Source organism: Chamaea fasciata, unplaced genomic scaffold (genome assembly GCF_029207755.1).
Source record: "Chamaea fasciata isolate MVZ Bird 193981 ecotype frontalis unplaced genomic scaffold, bChaFas1.0.hap1 SCAF_3, whole genome shotgun sequence".
Taxonomy (NCBI): Eukaryota; Metazoa; Chordata; class Aves; order Passeriformes; family Sylviidae; genus Chamaea; species Chamaea fasciata.
In genome coordinates this window covers 94451503-94476218 of record NW_027094088.1, presented here as the reverse complement: position 1 = coordinate 94476218, position 24716 = coordinate 94451503, and the positions used below count along the sequence as shown (strand labels likewise).

Below are 24716 nucleotides of genomic sequence, written 5' to 3'. Positions count from 1 at the left end.
TTTAAAAGGGCTGACTCGCTCTTCCAAGATTTATTACCTCAACCTAGCTTTTCTTTTTCTGGATAGATGATTCTTTGGACTTCTGTACCACATCTGTAATACAAACAACCCATGATTCTTTAGTGACTACTTGGACATTGTAAACTCAGGAGTTTATTTCATTAGGACAATTTTTTAGATACATTAGGTTCATAGTTTGTTACTCCTGGAATACCTGATCCGAGATATTAGATTTTCATTAGTATTATGATTTGTAGTTTTTTCTGCTTGGGGTTCTGCCATGGAGCAGCAAGTAACCAAAATTAAATGGTTATTTACCTGCCTACCCTCCTAACAGTTTAAGAATAGTATACAATTCTGAAAATGTTACAGTGAATGTGGTTTCCCAGCTGAACTGGTGGCAGCAGGAGTAGTGATCTGCTAGTGAAAGTTGGACCTGGCTTGAGGTGAATGTTGGTGAGAACTAAATCAATAACAGGCAGTTTGTTCAAATCAGAAGTCAGATATTTTTCACTTTTTCTTCAGCTCAGCTAATCAGAGAAGGACTGTTTCACATGTTTGGAAAAGAATCACTTGAAATTGCCAAGATGCTGAAACAATCAGGAAGCAGACTGGAGACAGGAGTGGGGATGAAAATGGAAGCTTCTTCCTTCCAAGCTGTATTCTTTCATTATTCATTCACAATTATCAAATCTCACCATGGGCTTAATTTCTTACAATACTGTAAGACAAAATACTCATATTAAACACAAAAACAGTTATTTGATAACAATATAAGTATTTTAGGATAATTTGGAGAAAGTAATGATGTTGTCTGCATTTTTAAGGGGTCATTTGATTTACTCAAGAAACTCGTGGGAACGTACGGCTGTGAAGCCTGAATATTTAAGAATTATTTTTTTTTAGATTGCTCTCAGAAGCACTGTCTTTCTTACCTTCCACGATTATTAAACTAAATATTTTAAATTTTTTTCTTAAGAAAAATATTTGCTCTCTTCTTTGGATTTTTGAATGCAATAAATTCCAACCTGATTACAGTAAAATTAAAAAAAAAAAACCCAAAATATGGATTTTGACTAGGTTTTTTTTTAGAAAAAAAAATTTCACTTTGAAAATAAAATAAAATATTAACAGATTTTTATTGTCCCAATAGGCATACATTTATTTTCTTGCATACTGAAAGAAGTGCTGTATCAGGCCTCCTGATGAGGATATGAAGGCAGATGAGAAAGTTGTCACTGTTTTTAAGAAGCTAAAAATACTCCATCTTCCTTCAATGATGATTTGAGGGATTCGTCAACCTCGTTATTAAAAATTCATGTCTTCCTACATGAATTTGTCTGCAGCTTTTAGACAGTATTTGTTGTGGCTTTCTTCACTATATTAAAGAGCCCTTTGCTATGCAGAGGTGCTTTATTTTATTCCCCTCTTGTTGTCTTTGAGACACTTGTGCTGTAATCAAATCACTTTTTGGTCTTCCTTCGTCTTTCTTTTGATTGCCAAACAGATTGATGAGCTCTTTGTCAAAAGTCATTTTCTCTTTCCTCTCAAATTTTTAATAATAACACAAATAGAAAATTCTGAGCTGTGAGCTCACTGAGATCAGTAAGATTTGGGCTCCTAAAACCTCTAATGGATTTGCACTAAACTCCAGTCCTTATATTTTCTATTATTTATTTACTTTAACCTTCTTGAGTGTTCCCTATCTATGTTTAAAGCAATTGAGGCAACATCAACCTCTTTTGATTAGGTGGTACCATGAGGTGGTAAATTCAGTTTGTGTTAACTAAATGCATCAGAGTTGCTTGTTTTCATGGTTACAGTTCTTCAGGAAATCAGGCCTGGCCCACTTCTCTGTAATTTCAGAGATGATTTCAGTGTTTCTTTCGGTAATCTATGAATGCCAGATGGTTCAGTAGATCTGTGAAAATCTGCTTCCCAAGAGAATTCCAAGACAGATTTCATGCCTCCTGAAGTGTATTTTGTGAAGTAAAATTGAAGTTCTGTATGTGAATTTGCCATTATTGGTACATTTTGGATTTTTTTGTGGCCAGTTAAAAATGTGTTAACTAAGCCAACGTAATTATATGAACTAAGAATTCTTAGACCTCTTCAGCTCAGAAGCTTTAATTTTTTTTTTGCTTGTGATTTCACCTCCTGTTTCACTTATTTTGCTTGCATACCTGTTCTGCTGTTCAGTTTACATCTGACTTGTTATCTTGTTATTTTGAAAGCTGTACTCTCTTGGATAATATTGATCAAACTTGGAAAAGAAAAATATAAGCTGGAACATGAACACCATTCTAGCAGTCTCTGCATTAATTAGTACCTCTACTTATGTGTGTTGCTGAGCTTTTCTAACACAGTATAATGAAAAAATGGAATTTTTAGTTGGAGCTGCTGAAAGAGACCATCACTCTATATGCTAGCAATTTTAAAATGGGCTTGCTTTGGTAAATACGTATTGAAGCAATCATTTAACTTTTTTATATATGTATTTCTCAATTTAGGTTTAATAAAACCAGTACTATTTTGGAAAAACTCAGATTTAACTGGAAATCTAACATGCAGCTATTTATACTCACTGTGCAGTTCAATGTTTAGAAATGTGCACTGACAAAAAAATTATGACAACTGTGCTACAAGACAAATGTACATGTGCCCAAATATCCTCTTGATGAGTGACTTTTGACTTAGGCATTTTTATTTTAATGAAGACTATGCACCAAAGCAGGAAAGTAAAAATATTTCATGAGTTTTGAAACAAACAAAATCAGCTATCTCTGTGGTCTCAGACTAACTTTTCTTCAGTGTAATACCTGAATTTTTGCTTTTTCCTTTGTTGTTAGAAAGCATATACATTGAGTTTGATATTGTCAATATTTCTTTATTTGCTTCTTTCTGTCTGTTCTGGATCAATATGATTTTAAATGATTTAATCATTCTGAAATTTCCTTTGCCAACTTGAATTGTAGTAAAATTGAATCAAAAACTTTTAATGTTTAGTTAAGATTAGAAAATGTTTTTTGTACCTGATATCTGCATAGACCTGGAATAGAGAAGGAGTCCAGAACCTGTTGTTTTTTAAGGATGGAGGAAGACTCTGTGGTTCACAGTGAGGGGAAAAAAGCATTTTGCTTTTGAATTGGAAATTAAATCATCCATGAAAACACAATAAAATCAGATGTGTACATACTCCTTCAGATGTTGTGGATATGTGCTGTGTATCTGAAACTGGAAAAAAAAGCCAGTTTTTATTCTTCAGTTTATGAATTACTCCTTTTCCAAGAAAGGAAGAGATTTGCTGTAGGATCAAGTAGAACTATGGTAAGGAAGAACCCTCATCAAGCTGTGCAGTAATCTGTTCCTTCAATACTATAATTTGATGAGAAACTCTTAGCAGATTATAAACTATAAAATCAATAAGACAGCTCAGTGTGACAAATAGGTATTTGTTTTAGAAAAATTTTACAGAGTGATACATATAATGTTTCTGCTGTAATCCTTCATGACATTGTCTACTAATTTGGTAAACTAAAGTATGGGAGTTTTTGTTTTGTTTTAAGAGTTTTAGCTGAGCTTGGTCTATTTTTGTGTTTTTCATCGCAAGATGTGTGACATGTTTATATTTAGTTACTAGAAAAATAAAACATCCATCTGGTGGTCCCCCACAGTATTAATTTTCTTGCTATTATGAGCTCTTTCTTAATACTAACCAAACCCAGGAAATCCCAGGAAATTATTTTTGAGACTATTTTTATCCCTGATTCACTTTTACTAGGATCGTACTATTACTATCATGAATGTGATAAGTCAGATAATCAAGCTTCTTATGGCTTATGTTGTGGCAAGCTGATAGGAAAATATGCAGCATGCAGGCCTTCACTGGTCATACTGAAACAAATAACTTGATGCATATAATCAGCTAACTCAAAATACAACAAGGCACAGAGAGATTGAGGTCAGACATGCTAGAATGAAATTGGGGTCTTTTTGATATATGTGTGCATGTGTGGGCAGACAACTGTTGTGCTCAGTATGAACCAGATACTCTGGCATGGATAACAATATTTTTTTCTTGATTTTTTTTAATGGTTTGGAATAAAAATTAGGAAATTAGAGCTAAAGCACAGAAAAATTTCAGTGCAATCTATGTGTATTTTTTCAAGTGTAAAGCACCACTAAGGTGATAATTCTGATTCACAGAGTTAAAACATGAAATTGTTCACAGGAGCATATAAATGTTAAATAGTATAGATTGAAGTCTTGTCTGAAGCCATTGTAATACCCACAGATTAGCATCTGGAATACATGCTTTAAATATTGTTTCAAAGCTATGCACTGCTTTAGATAGTATTTTCTTCTGTGTTGTTCGAGGAGTAGGGCTAAGGCAAGCTTAAATTACTTTTATATCTATTATCCAGAAAAGCCTTTGAGAGTATTGGAGCTTCTGTTTCATTTATAGTACTTGAAGCCAAACAGAAATTTTGACTACCTCAAGGAAGTGATAGATATACAGGATTTCTCTCCAGAGTGCGGTGAAATGCCCTGTGCTTGACTGACTTGAGACAAAAGCTAACACTATTGAAAGAAATGTAGGTCTTTGTGCACTAATGGTGGGCTGATGCTTTACAGTTCCATGCTTATAACAGGGGTGAAAACATCTACTTTATACTAAATGCTAAGGGAAGACTTTCTTTTCTCTGGGAAATTCTTATTTTTCACCCTGATGAAACACCTGCTTTAAAGGTATTTTCCCATGAGCAGTAAAGTTAGGTGCCATGATTCCCAAAAAAGCGAATTCTTCAGTCATGGACAGTAATTCTCTGTCATGGATGGACTTGGAGTCCTGCGTCTGCTTTGACTGTGCTTGTTCAGTGTTACGTCATGCAGGTCAGTCCGCTGGATATCGCTGTTTGAACCAAGAAGGTCATTCGCCTTTTGTGGAAACACTGTCAGTCCCTGAACAAGAAATAGGAGGCCATGGGAAAAAAAATAAATAAACCAGACACTAATGTAAGCTAAATTGGTGCAACAAATAACTGTTTTATAAATGGTGTAATAGTGCTTTTCACTTCTACAAAAAGACAAGATTTCAAGAAAGTTATTACCTTTTCATGGAGAGGTCTGGCAAGGTTTACATGGAGACTTCTCTGGTTATATTTCATTTGGTTGGTCTTTCTCATTAAAAAATTTTTTGCCTTGTTAGGTAACCTTCAAATATTTTTTTCCAGTTGTTTTTTTCTTGAAGAAGCTCAGATAGAAGTGACCTCTACTCTTGTGGAAAGGGAGTGTTAATTTTTTCATCTACAGTGAGACTTGCACCCCTCTTTTCTCCCTTTTCTCTCAGTGGTGAATGTTTGTATTTTTAGCAGCTCATTTGCTATGTAGCAGGGAAGGTGTCAAAAAAAAACTAAAAATAGGAAAATAAAAAAATCCTCTGTAAGGAAAAATATAATGGGAAAACTTACTCTGGTCCACAAGTGTTGGTCTCTGCCATAAGATTTAGACTGTGTCTTCTCTACTCCTGACACTTCTGCCTTTTGCCAGCAACTACGGAAGGATGAGACAGAATTTGAGGTTGAGATAACAGAATAAGTTTGGAGATACTGTTGAGGGAAAAATCTGCCTTCACATTTGTTGCATATTGGGCAAATTTGAGCCAGTGGTTGAATCCCACCTGCATGCCTGAAATTCCTCATATTTGAACCAAGGGATGTAATTACTGTTAGTTTTTTCTTTTAAAAAACTATATATACAGCCAATATTTCACTTGACTTAAAAGTGTATGTATGAAGAGTACTGTTAATACTGTTCTTAAATTTCAGTTGAAAATTGTGGTACTGCTTGCTTTTTCATTTCAAGAACTTCGAAATGGCTAGGCTAGGCTGATGTAATGAGTATTCTGCAAAGTCTGGTTGCACTTAGCTGGGAAGTATAATATCAGCACACCATGGGTGATAATGGCTGTCAAAGATGCTTCATCCATGTGATGGTGGATGTTGCAGGTTGCAGAGTTTGCGCTGATCAGATTAGGCTCTAGTTTATGGTTCTGTGCCACTTCTAGCTCTTGCTGAAACTGTTCTGTAATGCATAGGGGCTATCTACCTTTCTCCTACCGGTTTAAACTGTGGTCACATGTTTACAGGATTGTGCCATGGGATACTGTAAGTGGAAGTACAGTTGAGTGCTTGAGTCACCATTTGGTGCAGGAGAGGCAGATTGATTGAATACCTTTTGAAATTCTAAGTTGATAGAGCCTGGTGTAGATAGAATTAGTAATGGCTGTACTGCTGCTGAAGGAACATAAAAGCAATGAGAATTAGTAATTGTAGCAAGAATAAATCCTAGCATAGATTTCAACAGCCCCCATGTCCCTTAGTGCAGCTAAAGTTAACAAGACTTTTTTACATATTGCAGGTGTTCAAACAATATAAATGTTATGAAAGTGCTAAATTTTTTATTAAAACAGGAGATACTCACTTGATCCTTTTACAGAAAGCAGTTTCTGAATCTTTCACAATGACTTGAAACTCTTTCTCCTTTTCGTCTTTTTTTTTTCTTATCAAGATTAATTATTCTTTTCTCATGCTTTCTAGTTCTCTAGCAAAAATACTTTTCTGTCTGATTCCTTTGCATGGTAGTAGTAACATCTTTAATTTGTTTTACTCTGTGAAGCTCATTTTCATTTTACCTTGAAAACAGGCTTTCTGTTCTTGGTCTGCTGTTGTCTCAGCTAGTTTTAAACATTGATGATAAGGATTGTGAGCAGGCTTTCAAATGAGGCCTTGTACAGTATTGTTATTTAGTATGTTTCCATTTTAGATACGCTTTGTCTCATATAATTTTGTTTTTAACCATTTTTCTAGCCAGTGCAGAAAAGTATTTCTTCATGCAAAGCAAAAAGAAAAAAAAAATCAGTCAGTATTTCACAAAGCATTACCCTAAAGAAACTGGTAGAAACTGTATAGAACTGTTACATTTACTACTCTTTGGTTTTTTTTCTTGAGGCTGTAGATTGTTTCCCAGACCATTGTGAAAGCTAGGACTTCTATCAAGTGAACCAGCTTATGTGCCAATAGTACCCTTGGCAGAAATTTTGAAGCTGACCATACAGAGATTTGAGAATCAAAATGCAGAGACAGTGTGTGTAGATGAAACGTGGAGAAGCTTGTCAACATCAAAGAGCAGTAGATCATTCCTAGATCATCAGTTTGACCTTAATAAAACCGAGTTCAGTTCTTATAACTGTACTTTGCTTTTCAGAATACAAAGGCTATGCTTAGCATTGCAGCTCAGCTTTTGCAGTCTAATTTCAGCACAGGCATTATTTGCATTGGTGTAGTCTTGAGCACAATAAAGCCTTTGACATTGATATGGTTTATTTGACCTTTTCACTTTGAATAAAAATATAATTGTTTTTTGAAAAGCCAGAAAAATCCCAAAAGTAATCAGCAAAAGTAGTGTTATGGAATTGACTCTTGCAAGCAGGAGGTAGGGGTTTTTTATATCCTAAATATCAAATACAACCACAGATGCTTAACAAAAAAGGCACTGCTTTAATGCAAAAGCTGAGTGTGCTGAAATAAAGATAGAAAGTATTCCATCAGCAGATGAAGATGATGAGCCAGCATGTTCCCTAGTGGGCCAGAAACTCAAAACCAGCGAAATACGTTTCATACTGAATGAGCTAAATTTGCATAGTGACTTAAACTTTAAATATAGTCAGGTCTGTTTCAATCCCCAGTTTTGTTTGCTAGACATGACACTGTTCAGTACCAACACGAGTTGGTAATATGGAATCTGCTTTGAAATGATCCATTTCTAGCTTATCTAGAAGAGGTCAAAATACATAAGCCTTTTCCTGAGTTCTGTGAGTCTCTTACAAAAATGCGTGTAATGTCTTCATTCCATGCATACAGATTTGCAACTGATGGTGAAATTATTGTCTGTTGAAGCTTTGCTGCAAAATTGAGGGTCTTGTACCTTATATGGAACATTGGTGGCTAACTTTGCCTTGAATAGTTTTTTTTCCGCCACCATTTCTTTGTTTATGGAGAATGCAGTTAAGTTATTCTGAAAATCAGGTGGAGAGCTTTGTAATGCTGAAAACCTGGACAAAGTACCCAGTTAAAGTAATACATAACATCTAGCACTGCAACTAAATCAAACAATAGGATTTGCTGAGGTGGTCTTCATGGAAGTGGAAGAAGGCTTAACATTTGGTTTTGCTTTCCTTTCAAGAACTTAAGTGTACATTTAGTACTGAAACATATTAAAGGGGGTAGTTCCTGGAATGATACAGGCCTTCCTTGATGTTATCAATGTACCTTGAATACATTTTCCAGGTGACTGAAAAAAGATCAAAAACATTGTACACCTCTTTAAAAAGGGTGCAAAGGAGGGCCCCAGGAACTACACACCTGTCAGCCTCACGTCTGTGCCTGGGAAAGTCATGTAGAATAGCTCCAACAAGCTATACTAAAGGACAGGGAGTCAGGGAGGTGATTTGAGACAGCCAGCATGGCTTCACCAGGGGCAAGTCCTGCCTGACCAACCCAGTCAACTTCTGTGATGGAGTGACTGTGATGGAGTGGACAAGGAAAGGGCTACAGATGCCATTTATCTGGATTTCAGGTCTGTTCCAAGCCAAGCCATTTTTTATTTTGAAATTGCCTTAAATCTAGTGCTGCTATAACAAAATAGCATTCAGGTGTTCTAGGTATGAAACAATTCTTTGCCCATAAGTGAATGTGGAATAGAGATAATGCAACTTATGCCTTCTTTCCTTCCTCAGAGCAGGTTTGTTTAACTGAGCACAAATAGGCATTTGTGGGGCATTTAAAGAGTACAGTTTTACCCCAATGACAGTGAAGCTCACTTAATGCAAAAAGTCCACCCTCATTTTCTTAGTCATGAAGAACTGATTATTTACAGACTTCAATATTGAATTTAAGTACTTGAGTGTCTTAAGAAGCTTTTATTCAGAAAGTAGAGAAAGACAGGTGATTTTGTTTAGTTGCCCAAAACAAGCAGTAATTATTGGCAAAGAAACAGGTAAGCAAGAGATTATTTGTTCTGAGTGTGATTTGCTGAATATCATGTCTTCTGACCTTTGATCTGATGAGCATTATTGGAGATTGTTTGGATCAATAGTGGCATATGACATACTTCAAGTATCTGTACGGAATATAACTGATCATATCAGATTAGTACCTGTAGATGTAAAATGTCAAATCTACTGTGCATATTTAGGCCTTCCCAAACATCTGTTCAGTGAGATCTGAGGTTGTTGTTTTGTGTATGCAGTGGTTTTTTTGAGGTGATTCTACATTTAAAAAACAAAATTTAAAAGGCCATTAAGGAAATTAGTAGTTTAATGTGAATGGGACATTTGAGATTTCACTTATAAGGCTTGGTTGAACAAACACTTTGTTTGTTATATGTCCAGAAACAATTCAAATTAAATTTGAAAGTAAGTATACAACTGTTCTGCTCTAGAAGCTGAGATAAATCCCTTTTTTCTTAAGCTAAAAGCTGAGAGGTGAGAGCTAAGAATATGGAAAATGAGCACATTGTGTAGAGAAGAGCTCATCTGTATACTGGTGTGATTAAGGAACTGAAATTATTTTCATGACTTTAAGTGTTTAGGATACAGTTAGGCTACTATTTTTCTTTCTAAATGAGAGTTGTTTGAAGATTTTTTCTAAGTACCCATTAGAATGTATAATATTTTGTTGCCATATGAGAGTCAGAAAGTTAATTTCTGCAGAGTCACAGTGTTTAATACACTACAATATGGTTCTTTACTCCATTTTCCCCAGTCTTCACTGGCTGATGTTTTGTCTTGTCACAAGAGAAGAAAGCTGTGAAATCTTTTAATTTACTGACCTCTTATTCTCTGTGTAGTAATTCATATGGTACTTACTTTCATCTTTCTCTGACTTTCCTTACGTCATTTCCTTCATAAGTTTTTAAACAGATTTGCCACTTTCCCAAGATGCAGCTGTTTTAAGCCTATTCAGGCCTTTAAATGTAGTGAATGGTAAAGCTTGAGAATGGACATTGCCCCTTAAGGGCCCAGTAAGTGAATCTCAATGTTATAATGTGTTTTATTTCTGCTTATCATGACATTGTAACTTAGATAACTCAGTAGTTTGACTTAACTTTTGTGCATCCTAGCTGTGAACATGAATTCAACATCACCTTTATGGCTCTGAGCTACAGCTTTGAGCCAAAGCTGACATTGCCTAAATTTGTTAGAAACCACTTACAAATGGTAAAGCCTTGAAATTCAGACGTCATCAGAACATGCATTATTATTTGCATTAAATTTCTTCATCCATAAAATATTAAAAAGTATACATATTCAGTGAACTATACTTAATGACAGCTTAATTTCCAAGATGCCGATTTTCGAAAAGTCATATGGAATGAGACACTGCCTCTGCCATGTTCTCATTATTGTGTGTGGTCATAAAGGGCACATTTTGAGGTAGTGTTGTTTAAATATTTCATGACTTTGGAATTTTTCTTTCTTTGCTTACATTCCAGGAAGTAAATGACCCAATCCTTTTTCATAAAAGTATTATCTAATATGTGCAAGAGGTTTTTAAATTTGAGAAGATATTCAAAATGGTAGGCACACCCATTGCAAACTATGTATAGTTATATGTATATTTATATTTAAATAAAATTTAAAATATAAAATGCATAAGTTGCAGTTTTCATCATTTTGATTGCTTTGTAAAGTCATGAGTGGAAAAATGAGCTGTGAAAAGAGATTTTTTTTCTATATGTGCATGTAGTAATAAATGTACGATTCTGTACTTTTTAAACTTTATTTCTTTACATATGAGAGTTTCTTTTTCTGTGTTTTCAGAGTTATTCTGTGAAAATTTGACCGTTATTGCATAAATGAAATTGTTTCCATTGCTTTCTTTCTAAGGAGACAAGTTTAGTTATAAACATGTATTCTTTCAGATACTGACAGGACGTTGCTTTAGATTATCAACAGATGTAGATTGGGTTTAGAATATAAAGAAAGTTTCTTCAATTTTTCTTTGTTATAACTCTGAGTGCAACTTCTCAGACCTGTTATGACCAAGACTACTATAATTCACATATTTTGAATTTAAAACTAGTATTCTTTCCTGTTTCAAAATTTTTAAAAGCAATTAAAAGATGTAATAGTGGGATAAGGTGTGAGATCCTTAGCATTAAATGACTGAACAACTTTCAGGAAACTGATATGTTGGAATAATTAGTGGTTTACTCAAAAACCCAGAACCAAATCTTTCTGCCACACCTCCTTCTCAGTTTCCTTCCAATGTCTCTTTGACTGTCCCTGATGCAATTCACCTAAGAAATGAAATCTCTTTCTTAGCTGCTCTTCTACATAGTAGTTAAGAGATAGGCTTAAAATATAAATAAAACCAAGGGGGTAAATTTAGATATTGTAAAAGGTTGATACTCCCCGGTATGACTGATCATACATAGCCAAGACGTTGGATTTGTCTCATTCTTGAAAAAGGTACTGTGTCATTGAGGCTTTGGTAGTTCAGCTTCATAATTCTTTGGAGAAAAGAGCGAAACAGAATTTTTGTCTCTCTGTATCAGTGGTCTGGTACATAATTAATGCTTAGACTTCAACCTGATTAATGCTGTTCTTAAGTATTTTCTAAATTAATATTAAGAGGTCAGTTTTAGTCTTGTTTCCTTAGTCTCTTTGAAACGGCTGCGCCATTTACCTCATGTATTAGTATTTTTAATGGTCAGAGAAGAGATCAAGGCACCAATCACAAAGACATCTTTATCTTCCCTCTTAACTTTTCATCCCTCTAGTCTTCTGTTTGCTATCTTATTTTTTTTGATTGTTTTTTTCTTTTTGTAACCTGAAAATAGGTTCCATTATTGTACGCGTAGACTTCTCTCCTGTGAAAACCCACTAATATTAAAGCAGTTTATGGAACAAATGACTTTTTTGTTGGATTAATGGTTGTCAAACTAATGGGTAATATCTGTATTCAGTACTGTATTATGTTGAATTCTAGTTTGACTCTGGGTTTAGATTTCTGGGATTATGGAATGCATCCATTCATTTTCAAAACCTCTGTCTCTCTATATTTAAGTTTGTTTAAATTATGTACACATTCCGTTATTTTCTTCATCTTTGTTATTAGTTTCTGTAACTTCATTAAGATTCTTCTAAATGGATTTGACCCCATAGCTCTGTGTTTTCTAGCTTTATCACATATTTTACATTTAGCTCAGCCTTGAGCTACAAGAGTGGCTCTGCTACATCACTAATACTTCTCCTGTTCTTGAACTTCACCTTTCAGTGGCTTCCAGTTCCTCCAGTGTTCTCTGCTCTCCTTTTGCTTCCATTTTTCATTTGCTGATTTCTTCATTCATGGTTATCTCCTCATAAAAAGCCTGTTCTGACAATCTCATATGCTGATTCATCAAATTTTCTTTTTAAATTACAATTTTCACATTCATATTTAGGTGCATGATCTCCACAAAGTAAGTTTTCTGTTCCTTCTGTTCCTTCACCCTTCCATTTAAACAACTCTTCATTTAATGGTAATGTGAAAGGTCAGTTACCAGAGACCTTTTACCTATTGGTAATATTCTGTTTACTCATTTGCAAGAAAAGAATAGGTTAATCTGAATAGATGTAGAGAAGTTCAATGAGTGAATGAATGGAGTAAGGAGTCCCTGAGATGTGGTAGCTATCTTATTTTTAGTGTAGTAGTCTGAAGGTGAGAAAAAAATGGATTTTGACTATAACAGCATAAGTCAAGCATATAATTGTCAAGAAAGAAAGGTGGCAACCAAACCACAATGTTGGCAAACAAAAAGATTAAAAAAAAGTATGCCAGTACTGAATTACTTGGAGCTAGACGTTAAGAACGTTACCTTAGCAACCAGGGGAATACAGCTGTGAAATAACCTTCCCAGATGACTAAAGAGAGTAAAAAGAGAAGTGGCAAAAAAGGCGGTTTATTGTCTGGCAACACACCAGACTCTGGCCTTGGTCTCAGAGGATGTGCTTCATTTAGTTATGATCTGCTGGTCTCCCCTGTATGGAGGCCTTGCATTACTAGACCATGCTTCAGGTCCTAGCCAGTGCCTGTCCCCTCTTACCAGTTCATACTGTTTATCTTTCAGGATAATGATGCAGATATGATGGTTTTACTCATTCTCAGTTTGTATCTTCTCTAAACTTGAGAGCTTTCACAGATGGAGAAGATTCTCATTGTTTTATCTCCCCTCTCTCTCTATCCCAGGTGTCTATCTGATCTAGTTTCTTCTTTTAAACACTCCGATTCACAATATCTCTTCTCAGTATTATCATCTCATCCTTCATCTTATGAAATCCAAGGCTGATCATATTGCTATTGCCTAATCTTCTTTTATCTTGTTTTGGAGTTCTTCAGTACTGTGCTTCACTTTCTTTAAAGTAGTTCCTCTTGCTCCTACTTCAAGCCATTGGCTCTATCTGTTTTGATAAATTAGTCTCGGCTAATTTATCAGCATCAGTAATGCCAGCGTGATTGGGCACTGGAACCTGGACTCTGATTTGGAGACATCAAGTTCAATAACATGGACAGGAGCCATTCACTGATGTAAATGTAACTTATTTTCAAGTCTCTGCTGACCTGTGTATAACCACATATTAGAAATTGCATTCCATCCTTCTGTATGTAACCTGATAGATTAATATTCATCTTCTGTTTTCTTTGGTAATTCTTGTGATCTCTGAATTCTTTTGCTGGGCTGTGTCTGTAATCACCTTTACATCTATATTTTGGGTATCACTGAGAGGTCTTCCTTATTCAGCCCTCTATTTTTCTGCTAAGTTTTCCCAGCTAGCTGTCCTTTCTTGCTTTTAATTTGCTAGATAACATTTTCTTCAAAGAACTATTTCTATTTCTCCTTTACTCAGATATTCTTTTGTTAACTAATTAAGAATACAAGATAAAAATTGTCAAATATAATCTGAAACTTCCTCTTGCTGATCACTGCAGAGCTCATGTGTTCTTCAACTTGAATTTCTTTAGAAGTTCACACATTCACTATAGGAGCAATGAGGCTTATAGATTCTCCGAGTATCATTTTAAAAATGCAGCCTTTTCTCTTTGTCTCCACTTTTTTCCACTCCTTTGTCCTGTTATGATTCAATTGTTGCAACATCCTTCTCTCTGACCTTTGCAAATTCAATATTTCTTTACTCTCATCTAGATTCAGTTCTTGCTTCAAAGTTAATGTCCTGCCCTATCATTTTGTCCATCTTTTACATTCCCCCTCTGGGTCTCCTGTTAAGTGTGTCTTTGAGCTCAGACAGAACCTAAAGCACACCCTGACAGATCTAGCTTTCATCTCAGTCTTGTTAGTATCACAGATTTAACTTAGTGGTTCACCTACCTACTTCAAAGTTGAACTTTAACCACTTCTCTACCTGCCCTTAGGGATCATCATGGCCCAATGCTGCTGCATTTCTCAAGTCAGAAATTTACATCTTTAGTTCCTCCTATCATGAGCCCTAACACTCCTTCAGAAAGCTATTCTTGCCATTAGTAGTTACCCTGATGCCTTCAGAATTTACTACATTCCATTTCCATTGCCAACCGCTTGCCTTTCATATTCTAATGTATGCTATGTCCAGCATAAAATGTATCTCTCTGGGTTTTTTAGTCCCTACCCAAATCCTACCTGAAATAAAACTCAATAAACCTTGAGGCTTGTTGAGCTCAAACAGAACCAAAAGCTCTCCCTAACAGGTCCACCCTTCATTTTAAGGTTTATTGAAGTCATTATAAAAGAGGAAGGGACTGTAAGACCTCTAGAAACAGTGAGTGCAGAAGCTGAATAACTATTACTTTCTGGATTTCATACTATGATTTTAGTTCTTCCCTTAAAGCTGGCTTTGACTGTAATGCAGTATCTCACATGGCTCAGAATAAGCCATAAAACATTTTTTTCTCTTTTCTGTCCTTCACTTTCCTGCAAGGAGCCAGTGTTACCTTTTAGTTTTTAGATCTAGCTCTATCTGTTGAGGAACACAGCAAATGCTGACATACCTGTAAGATAATACTTACTCTTGCCATTTACTGCCTCATTTCTGGTATTGCTTGCCACCAATTAATGTTTCTCTTCAGCCCCTCATTTTACTGAACTCTGATCTAAGAGTTGCTCTGTCAGTCCTAGACTAAACTGATTTGTCTGTGTGCCAGTGCAACTCCCTAAAACACACTGATCCTATATGTCGACAAGAAGGCCCTGCCAGGAAGTCACATTCTCAAAGACGTGTGGGTCCCTACTAGGTGTGCTTCCATGCTGGCACTCCCTAGTTGGGTATATGCTAGTCAGTGTCTGACAGGAAGTCTGCTCTGTCTGGCCTGACCATCAGATGATGCTGACAGTGTGAGTTCCATTAGCATCAGATTGGGTTTTGATTACAGCCGTTCCAGTCCAAACTCCCTACAATTACGAATTTTCATGCTGCTTTTATACTTTCAGGTCACTATTTCAAAAGTGTCTCTGAAGTTTTTCACCAAATTACAGAATGGCTGAAGTTGAAAAGATACCATCTTTTCAGATGGATATCATCTGGTCCAACCCGCTTGCTCAAACAGGACTGGGTCTATACAGCTTTTGAATAGCTCCAAGGATAAAACTTCATCATCTCTCTGGGAAACCTATTCAGTCACCTTAGAGTAAAAAAGTGTTTCCTGATGTTCAGTCAGCACCTCCTGCGTTTCAGTATATGTCCATTGCCTGTGTCACTGGGCATCACTGCCAAGAGCCTGACTCCACCCTAGTTTTACTGTCCCTTCAGATATCTATAGATACTGATAAGCCTTTTCTTCCCTGGGCTCTCTCTCAGTCTTTCCACATAGGAGAGATGCTCCAATGGCAGCTTCCAGATGGCCCTTTGCTGGATTGTCTCCTGCACGTCCATGTTTCTCTTGTACTGAGAAGCTCAGAAATGGACTGCACTCCTGGTGTGGCCGTGCCAGTACTGAGTGAAGGAGATCAGCTCCCTTGACCTGTTGTAAATGCTTTTCCTAATGCAGCCTAAGATACAGTTTGCTTTCTTTGCATAGGCTCATTGATAGCTGTTGAATTAAGCTAATGGTTGTCTTCCTCTTCAGCATGTTTGTTTGGGGCCTGAAAATAGTCTTCCTTTTTAATATGACCATTTGGGTCAAAAATCCTTCAGGCAGTTTAGTGTAACTGATAAATGTATGCTCACAGTATTGACACTCACAGAGGTATTTTAGCAGGTGGTGTTGTCCAGACCCATTTTCTAAGGTTGGCATTAAAATTTCCTGTCAAATCTTCATTGTTGAACAAGGCACCAACTATCATTTTTTTACTCAGATTTGCAATTGGCCCAATAATTGACCCAGTTCCGTAACCTACTTTGGATCCTCTCCTGAACTCTGGTTATAAACTCAGTACTAACACTTTCCAAACAAAAGCCCTAATGGTAAAGAACCAATATTTGTGTGTTCACTGTTAGTTACATTGCTTATACTAAACCTATGAGCAATACCTGATCCTTTCAATGCTTCTGAACAGTGTACTAGTATACTAAACCTTTCTGATACTTGAAATGTTTGTTTTCAAAAGCACAGATTTTTGCATTTGACTCATCTGTTAGCTGTTTTCCATCATTGGGTCTGTTTGTTGGTTTTATCTTACTTTTGCACAAACAGGGTGGTTGCCTAATTTTCTGGGTCTCCATTTAAGCAATGAGAATTCTATTACAGCTTGGACAACTGACCCCAGTTGGGTAAAGGTATATCCCACGGAGTCATGCTCAGTGTTTTAACCTGGGGGAAAGCTGCCTGGGGGCCACTGCTTGGGAACAGACTGAGCATCATTTGGTTGATGGTGAGCAATTGTTGTTAATTTGCATCACCTGCTTTTCTTGGGTTTTATTTCTCTCTCTTCTTGTTATTTTCCTTTTCATTAAATTAAAAAAAATATTTTATTTAAATTATTTTTATGTTCCTATCTCAACCCATGAGTGCATGAGTTTTCTTACTTTTAGCCCTCCAGTTCTCTTCACATTCCACTGAGGGGGTGGAGAGGGAAATGTGAGAGCCACTTAGTTGCCATTTGGCATCAAACCATTACATCAGTGCACAGATGACCCACAAAATCATGCTAGCTCTCAAATTACTGACAATTAGAGAAATTTGCTAAGTGCATGTTTAGCAATCTCACCACTAACCTCAAGTACATGCAACTTATTTTGGTTTTATTGCTGTGTCCGTGGCCAAAAGCAGCATGTCTTCTGCAAGATGTTCAGCATCAGGCATTTGATGGCAGGGGGATATGTGCATCTATGCCAGTAAAAGTAAATTTGGGGCCCACAGCTGAACTGTGTTCGTACTATTCTGTGTTCCAGCTTAGATCTGGGGTTTGAAAGTATCATAAGCTCAAGCCAAAATTATTACAAATGCCTGTTCTTCTCTAAAAACCAGTTTAGAAACAGCCTATGACTTTACTAATATTTTATAAGCTCACATTAGAGTGTGAAATTAGTGGCTACTCTATCTACTAGTAAATTAAACAGTGTGAAGGCATGGGCCCAAGCACTGTAACTCATTTACTTATGTACTTGTGTTGTTAGGAAATGCTTTGGCATTATTCTCACCTTGCACTTTCCCAAATAATTCCAGGATGTGGTTTAGTTGTTACTCCAGTATAGGAACCAGTAGGTAGTTGGCATGTGGCTCGTCTCTCTGGTCAGTGTGTACTGGTATGTGTGTGGCCAGTCTCTGCCAGCTGGCCTTGTAGTCAAAGATTTTCACTCCTAGCTGAGTCACAGAAGTGTAGGCAGTGTATTTGTTCTACAGCAACTTTTTAGAAAATGCTTTTATTATGCGATACTTGTGCCATAATTAAAAATAGTTTTATTGCTCTTTAATTCACTCTGAGGCTGTATTGCAGCACACCCAAGAGGCCATAAATTCACTCTAGTTTATACCCCCCAAGTCTTTTATCCATAGCAGTGGTCCTTCACAAAATCTTCAAATCATTATGGTATGAAAATATGTATAAAATGGAAGGATATTGTGGTCAGAGAAGTTTGTCATTAAGCACATGCCATATCTGTGTATGCTGGAGCATTGAATATATATGCTGGCTACTGTACTAATTTGTCTTCAACCAAAATTTCTATATTTCTGTTTCGACCACCATGTTTGTGGACGTGTGTATTCAAGTAGCAATAACAAATCACGGTTTGCCACAATGTAGTTTGGGGGTTTTTTGCAGTGTGCATACTCATGAATCTCAATGATTTTAGTATCATATGCCGTATGTAGCACTGTAGCACCATCTTGTGTGAGCTGCAAATGTGGTTTCAGTATATGCAGTCAGCAATCTTCACATGGAATATAACAATTTTATTTAAAACCCTTCTATGTAAAACTAAAATTGGGAAATGAACACAAAATAGATCCTCTTTATAATCTATTGTAGATTTCTTAACAGTGTATTCATTTAAGGTACCTCATTGTTAGGATGATCCATATAAATATGAAGCATGGGATGCTGAACTCTGGAGGCAAGAAATATGCATTCTGTCTGCATTGTGCTACAAAACTACAGAATTAAAGCAGAGAAATTGGAATCTTTATGAGAAATAAAATGAAACAAAACTATAGAATGGGAAAAGGCTGCTAGGGAAAATTAAGTAGAAATGGCTATGAAAGAGCTGACAGGAATAAAGCTGAAAACTGCTTTTAAATTATTCCAGATAGCAAGTGGGGCAAGGACACAGAACTGAGCGTTCGTATTCAGTAGTAGTAGTGCTACTACCATATTGCTTTGATTTTTCTCTATGTTTGGGAAGATGCACATGTATAGGGACATAAAATGGGAAGAGAAACACAGAAAACAACTTCGTTCATATGGCAGAGCAAACAATAATTGGAGACATGGTTGTGGTGCATTGAATACATTCCTACCCTTTGATATCTCACATATGGATCTTTTCTCCACCTTTTCATGCCTTTGTTTGTGTTGTGTTTCCTTTCCTTTTTCTTCCTACTTTTACGGAGTCCAATTTCAGAATACTCAGCAGTTTGTGTAAGAGGAATTATAGTCTTGATGCAAGTTCAGCCATGGAGGTGTTAACTATTAGTTACTGACCGCTGCTATGAGTCCAGCATATCATAGTGGTCTTGACAGCTCTTCTTTTGAATGTAATGAAAATCTCTCACATCACTTTTAGCACTTTCAGTCTTTTCTTTTTCTCTGTCAAATATCTACTTTTTTCATATATATATTGGGCAGTTTTAAATATATAGTAACTGTAATTCTCTTTGAGTGATTCATTCACATGATGGAAACGCATAGATTTAAGAACTCAAAGCATGGGAATTTTTTGCCTTCACTGTAACATATGAATGCATTTTACCCATGTTTGCTGCCTGAATAGGGGTAAAACACACCCCTTCTTCCTTTTTATATGGAACTGAGTCATAACTGTTTTCATGCCATAGCTCCTAAAGAGTTCTGGGCCACAGTGTTTTCTGACTACTCTTCAGTTAATGCTAGAAGTAAAAAGTTGATGTTCTATTTCTGTGGGTTTTTCTGAGATTTTCTCAATCAAAATATCTAGCTTCAAACCACACTGTGCATGTCATATCATCCCAACAGCATTCAGTGCATGAATTCTTGGAGGAGAATCAGTCTGTTAGGGTTTCAGATGTGACAGCAAAAGAGCTATTTAGACAAGCTGCAATGCTGCCTTTTTCATTGGAGTAACTGGTGAAGATATGGACCTGATAAATTTCGTTTTATTTTCACAGTAAGAGTGTAATATGACTTTAGATCATGACTATAGGTATCAGGAGAGAGATATTGTGTGATCAAGAAAGATGGCATTTGACTTCTCTGCAATCAAATCTCTCCCGGCTCATTGCCAAATGATTTTATATTAGTCTTTGGTAATTGCTAAAAATGCAGATCATGAAGAGAAAGCACTAACCTGTAGAATGAACATATATATTGACAGATGCTGGGGAAAAAACCCCTGTGCTCTTTATGCATACATTTGTGGTCCATTGTTCTTTTCTGTCCTCATTGGCTACAGTTTGTGTTTGTGAGCCTTAGGGAAAAGAATTTTTCCTCTTTCTTTTGAAATGATAAAAGCAATCGAAAGAAAAAAATCTGTGCATATCAGTTGTGGAACACAGACTGCAAAAACAAATAAAAAAAGTTGTATCAATGCTTCTCTCACCACACTTTCTAGCTCTCTGCTTGTGAGCTAGCTCTCAACTAGTGAGATAGCTTTCCCCTTTTCCAAGAGTTTTGACAGCAAGAAGGTGCAACTAATTCTAAAAGCCTTTAATCTGGCATGTTGAGCATTTATGCAGTCATCATGTCCGTATGAGCAGTACATCCTGAAATCTACCTCACTATGTAAAGATTATTTCCTCTTAACTAATTTTCCATTGCACATTCCATTTTTCACTTCTAGATTCACTCATGAGAAATTTAACTGTTTTCTAAATCAACATTAATCTAATGCAACTACTTACTATTCCTCAGACAGTAAAAGGAATTGAGAGAAAACATAATTATTGTTAAACTGAAGATACTCAGACTAAAAGTTCAGTGTTAATAAACATTGGCTAAATAATAAATATTTGCTAAAATTTTTCTACAGGAATGGAGGATGGATAATAGTATCCAAGATTTTGACAGTTTAAAAACTAGTTTAGAAGCCTCATGGCATGATTCCAACCCCAGCTGAGAACTGAAAGAGTTACTTAAGAGATTGGTGTAAAGAGAATAATAGCTGTTTGAATATGTGGTTGAAAATACCACTATACAAACCAAGTCACTTCCAGTACATCAAACCATAATCCGTTCTTTCCACTGGCACATTTTGTGTGTTCTGTTTAACATCTGAGATACACGAAAGTCCCAGGCACTGCAAAACTTATGTAACAAGAAGGGAAGTGCTGTGGTTATTCTGTATTTTGCCATCCTATATCCTGAGTTTTGATTAAAAAATCAAATTTTCTCCTTTGAGTTTCGCGATCTCCATGAAGAAGCTATCACAGTGGACACAAACCAAAACTCAAACCTGAGCAGTGGCTCTAATAGCAGTCATTGAGGAAATGCTCTTGCTTGCCTCAACACACCACTTTTGTTCCCACTTTTGTCTCTGATCGTATGAGGCATACAGAAAAATGGCTGATCTTTACTTTGTATAGAGTATTATTTTATTAAATAGACTGTGCTGATAGGCTGGAATTCAAATTTCACTTATGTAAGAGTATAGTGAAACTGGAGGGGATTTTTCATCCGTGGTTTATATGCTTATGTAGATTATTTTAATGTCTTTGTCACCTTTTTCTACTGTCATTTAAGAATATTCTATTTAAGAACTTGGTGCATGTGCTGACACTACTAATTTCTTTCTAGTAATTTCCTTTTTCTTTAATTTCTTTAATTTCAGATAACTCTTGGAGTGATCCAGTAGAAGTGACAGCACTTTATTCATTTGAAGGACAGCAGCCAGGTGACTTGACTTTCAAAGCTGGAGACAAAATCACGGTGACAACTAAAACAAATTCCCAGTTTGATTGGTGGGAAGGAAGAGTAGGAGGAAAAACTGGCATCTTTCCAGCCAATTATGTTGCCATAAGTAACAACTAAATTTGTACAGAATAAGATGTTGAGGCAGTAAAATATTTACTCTGAAAAATATATTTTAACCTTTCAGATTTTATTAAAATGAGATTTTTGATCAATATTATTCTAAGAAAAAAATGATATGCTTTGAATGACCATAACTTTCCCCTATATTTATTTAAGTAAACAGCAGGTGATAGTCAATTTATAAGAGTTTTATTTTCGAGCAAATTACCCCATAAAAAGTAACCCAGTTTGTGTATAGTTGCAATTCTGTCTTGCCATGTGAATTAATTTTTTACATGAGGGGAAAATTGGAAACAGCTTGGAATTAGATATGTTGAAAAAAATGTTTGACTTCTATTAAATTGTAATTTATGGTCTTTTTCTTTAATAAATGCTTTTAAATTTGCTTCAAACCATGTCTGAGTTCTTTACTTAGTAATTACAGATTTTTTTTGACAGGTATGGCAGATAAAAGCACCTTCATACTTGACTTTTTTAAAAATCACTCTAGATATTGCATTTTTTTTAGTTACCACTTTAGGTGTGGTCTGTAATGTTTCTCCTTGTTAGGCATACAAAGACCTTTTTTAAAGCAGCTTTGTGACAGTTGAGCAGTTCAGCTTCTCTGATAGCTTGTCTTATATTCCCCTCACCTTTGGAGAATTTAAGCACTTCTGAAAGTTTGTTTAGTAAAATGCATGAATAGTCCCTCAGAAAACATATAGGCTCATCCTTGATTCCTGTAGGAACTTGTTCCACAGATCTCTCTATCCACAAGATAGAGAAAGTTCTGGTTCACAAGTGAGCTTGAATTCTTCCTGCTTCTTCCCATTTAAAACTTTTTGAATGTTTAATCTTTAAGAAAAGAGCAACATGAAGTAAACTACAGAGTAAATAGACTATATTTATAATAGTAAGATAGGGAAGATGTTTCTGTAGCATAGATGTGATAGTAATGTATAGCAGTATCATTTTCAGATTTCAACTTCATTTTGAGTAAATTTGTAAATCAACTTCATTTTACAAATACAGATGCTGCCTTTAAAGTTGATGTGACAAATTAGAGCAGAGGTCAGAATGAGACTTTCAATTTAGAATCAGTTTAGTTCTCTTCTCAATGCTGAATATGCTGAATTTGCCTCTTATATGGAGTTAATGCCAAGATGATAATTATGCTCCATCAGTCAGCTTTTCCCCACTTGAAAATGTATTAAGTCCTTGTTTCTTCTATGAGGACCAGAAATTTAGTATGTGTGATCTTTCCAGCAACCAAGTTATAGTTGATCTGTCCACTAATTCATCAGGTAATCTTTAGCTTTAACTTATCCCATCAGGATGGTAAGGCTAAGGCTAGTGTAGATGAAGACTTAGCATTAGGAAGTTATTCAGTTCTACTCATTGGCAAACATTTCTAGATTTTTTTTTCAGACTGGGCCAAAATACATTTTGATGAACAAACTGGAAATAAGACAAAAGAGACTGAAACTGTAGTCAAATGGATTTACAACCTTTCAGTGAAAATCCTTCATATGTTTTGCCTCAAAATTTAGACAGAAATCTGTCTTCAAATAGATACCACCACCAAACAGATCCATACTGCTTGCATGTATTTTTTTAGTAAATGTTTTCCAGCTAGTGGGAAAGAGTTATACAACCTCATATAGCTGCAGTGGAAATGCTAATATATGCCTTTAGAAGTATTGTAGCATCTGCCAGTTTGAGGTGAGAAAGCAGGTTCTGTGCTTACCTATCTTTGACAGACTATCTATTTCTTCTTAAGCCAGAAAACACCGAATAAGCCACCATCAGGACTCAGTGAACAGGATTTATAATAGTGCAATAGTCCCAGAAGCTAGATATTGTCACATATTCACAAATATTAACTCCTGCATTTATGATATCCTGTTGCTGCACTTTAGTTACACAGTATAAGCTGAAGCATCCACTGGCAGAATTCTGCTGTAATACTTCATTAGTCATTTCCAGAATGCTGGCTGCTTTTTCAGCCAGTGTACTTGCCTTTATGTAGAGTTGTTAAAGCTTCTTAACTCATCTCAAGTGTCTTCTTCCATAAGACTGTCAGAATTTATGAACTTACACAGTAAAATCTTTTTATTGTTTCTATAAATTCCGTTTCTTGGATTGTCTTAGCTGAGTTTGGGGAAAAATGAGGATTGTCTAATCTCAGTGTTCATGTTAGTTTGTAGACTCTGCAGGATATAACTGTTTAGTTAGTAAATCCAAGCTGCATTTTGAGGAGGAAATACTAAATGGAAAGGATATCTTATGACTGGAATGTGTCTTACTTCATTTAAATGTAATATAGGAAAGACAAGATTCAGCAAATCAGCCTAATGCGAGAAAAGTCATTGGTTGTCAAAAACAAACCTTGAAGCACTACAGAACTCTACTGTCTGATTCCAGATGTCATTGACACAGGCTGGATCAGCTCACATCAGTGGGCTTAGGCTAATTCCAAAAGTGTTTTTGCAGTAAAAACACTTTACAGTAAAAGGCACTCAGCACAGTTTAGTAAACTAAGAGCTCTGTAAGGAACAGTGGTTGTATCTCAGGTACTCTGCAGTAGGTCTAGGAACAAAAACCTAGAAATACACAGAGTGACAAGTGAGACACATGTTCTGATAAGAGATGTTTTCCATCAATGAAAATCTATGTATGTGTTCCTTTGCTACAGGATGCCTGACCAATCCAGAAGAAAGATACTGAGGAAGATGGTGCCTCTGGCACAAAGTATTTAATGAGTTACGAGGTGCCTGGTATCCAGCTGTTAGTGGGGGTTGGGAGGATGGATGTCTGCAGCACCAAATCAGTGGGAACCTGTACTGGAAGAGAAAAAATTAGTTATAGAGCCATGGGATTCTCTCAAGGAGATACTTTGTAAAAGGTACAGAGATTAAAAGAGAAGTCCTTCTCCTGTGTGTTGTGCAGGTTCAATTCATCATCCTGCTTTATAAGTAGTTACCTTCAACATATAAAAAATATTTTTATTGTTGAAATAGTTAATGAGAAAACAGTAA

General features: G+C 35.9%; 1 protein-coding gene across 2 annotated transcripts in view; it reads left to right on the top strand.

Annotated features, from left to right (window-relative positions):
* Positions 1 to 22085, top strand: part of SH3YL1 (SH3 and SYLF domain containing 1) — a 48135-nt gene extending 26050 nt beyond the window's left edge. For both annotated transcript variants that reach the window (XM_066179840.1, XM_066179838.1), the window contains exon 10: positions 21497 to 22085. In XM_066179840.1, the coding sequence (XP_066035937.1) occupies positions 21497 to 21696 (200 nt within the window). In that variant the 3' untranslated portion in view covers positions 21697 to 22085. The remainder of the gene's footprint in view (positions 1 to 21496) is intronic.
* The last annotated feature ends 2631 nt before the right edge of the window (positions 22086 to 24716 follow it).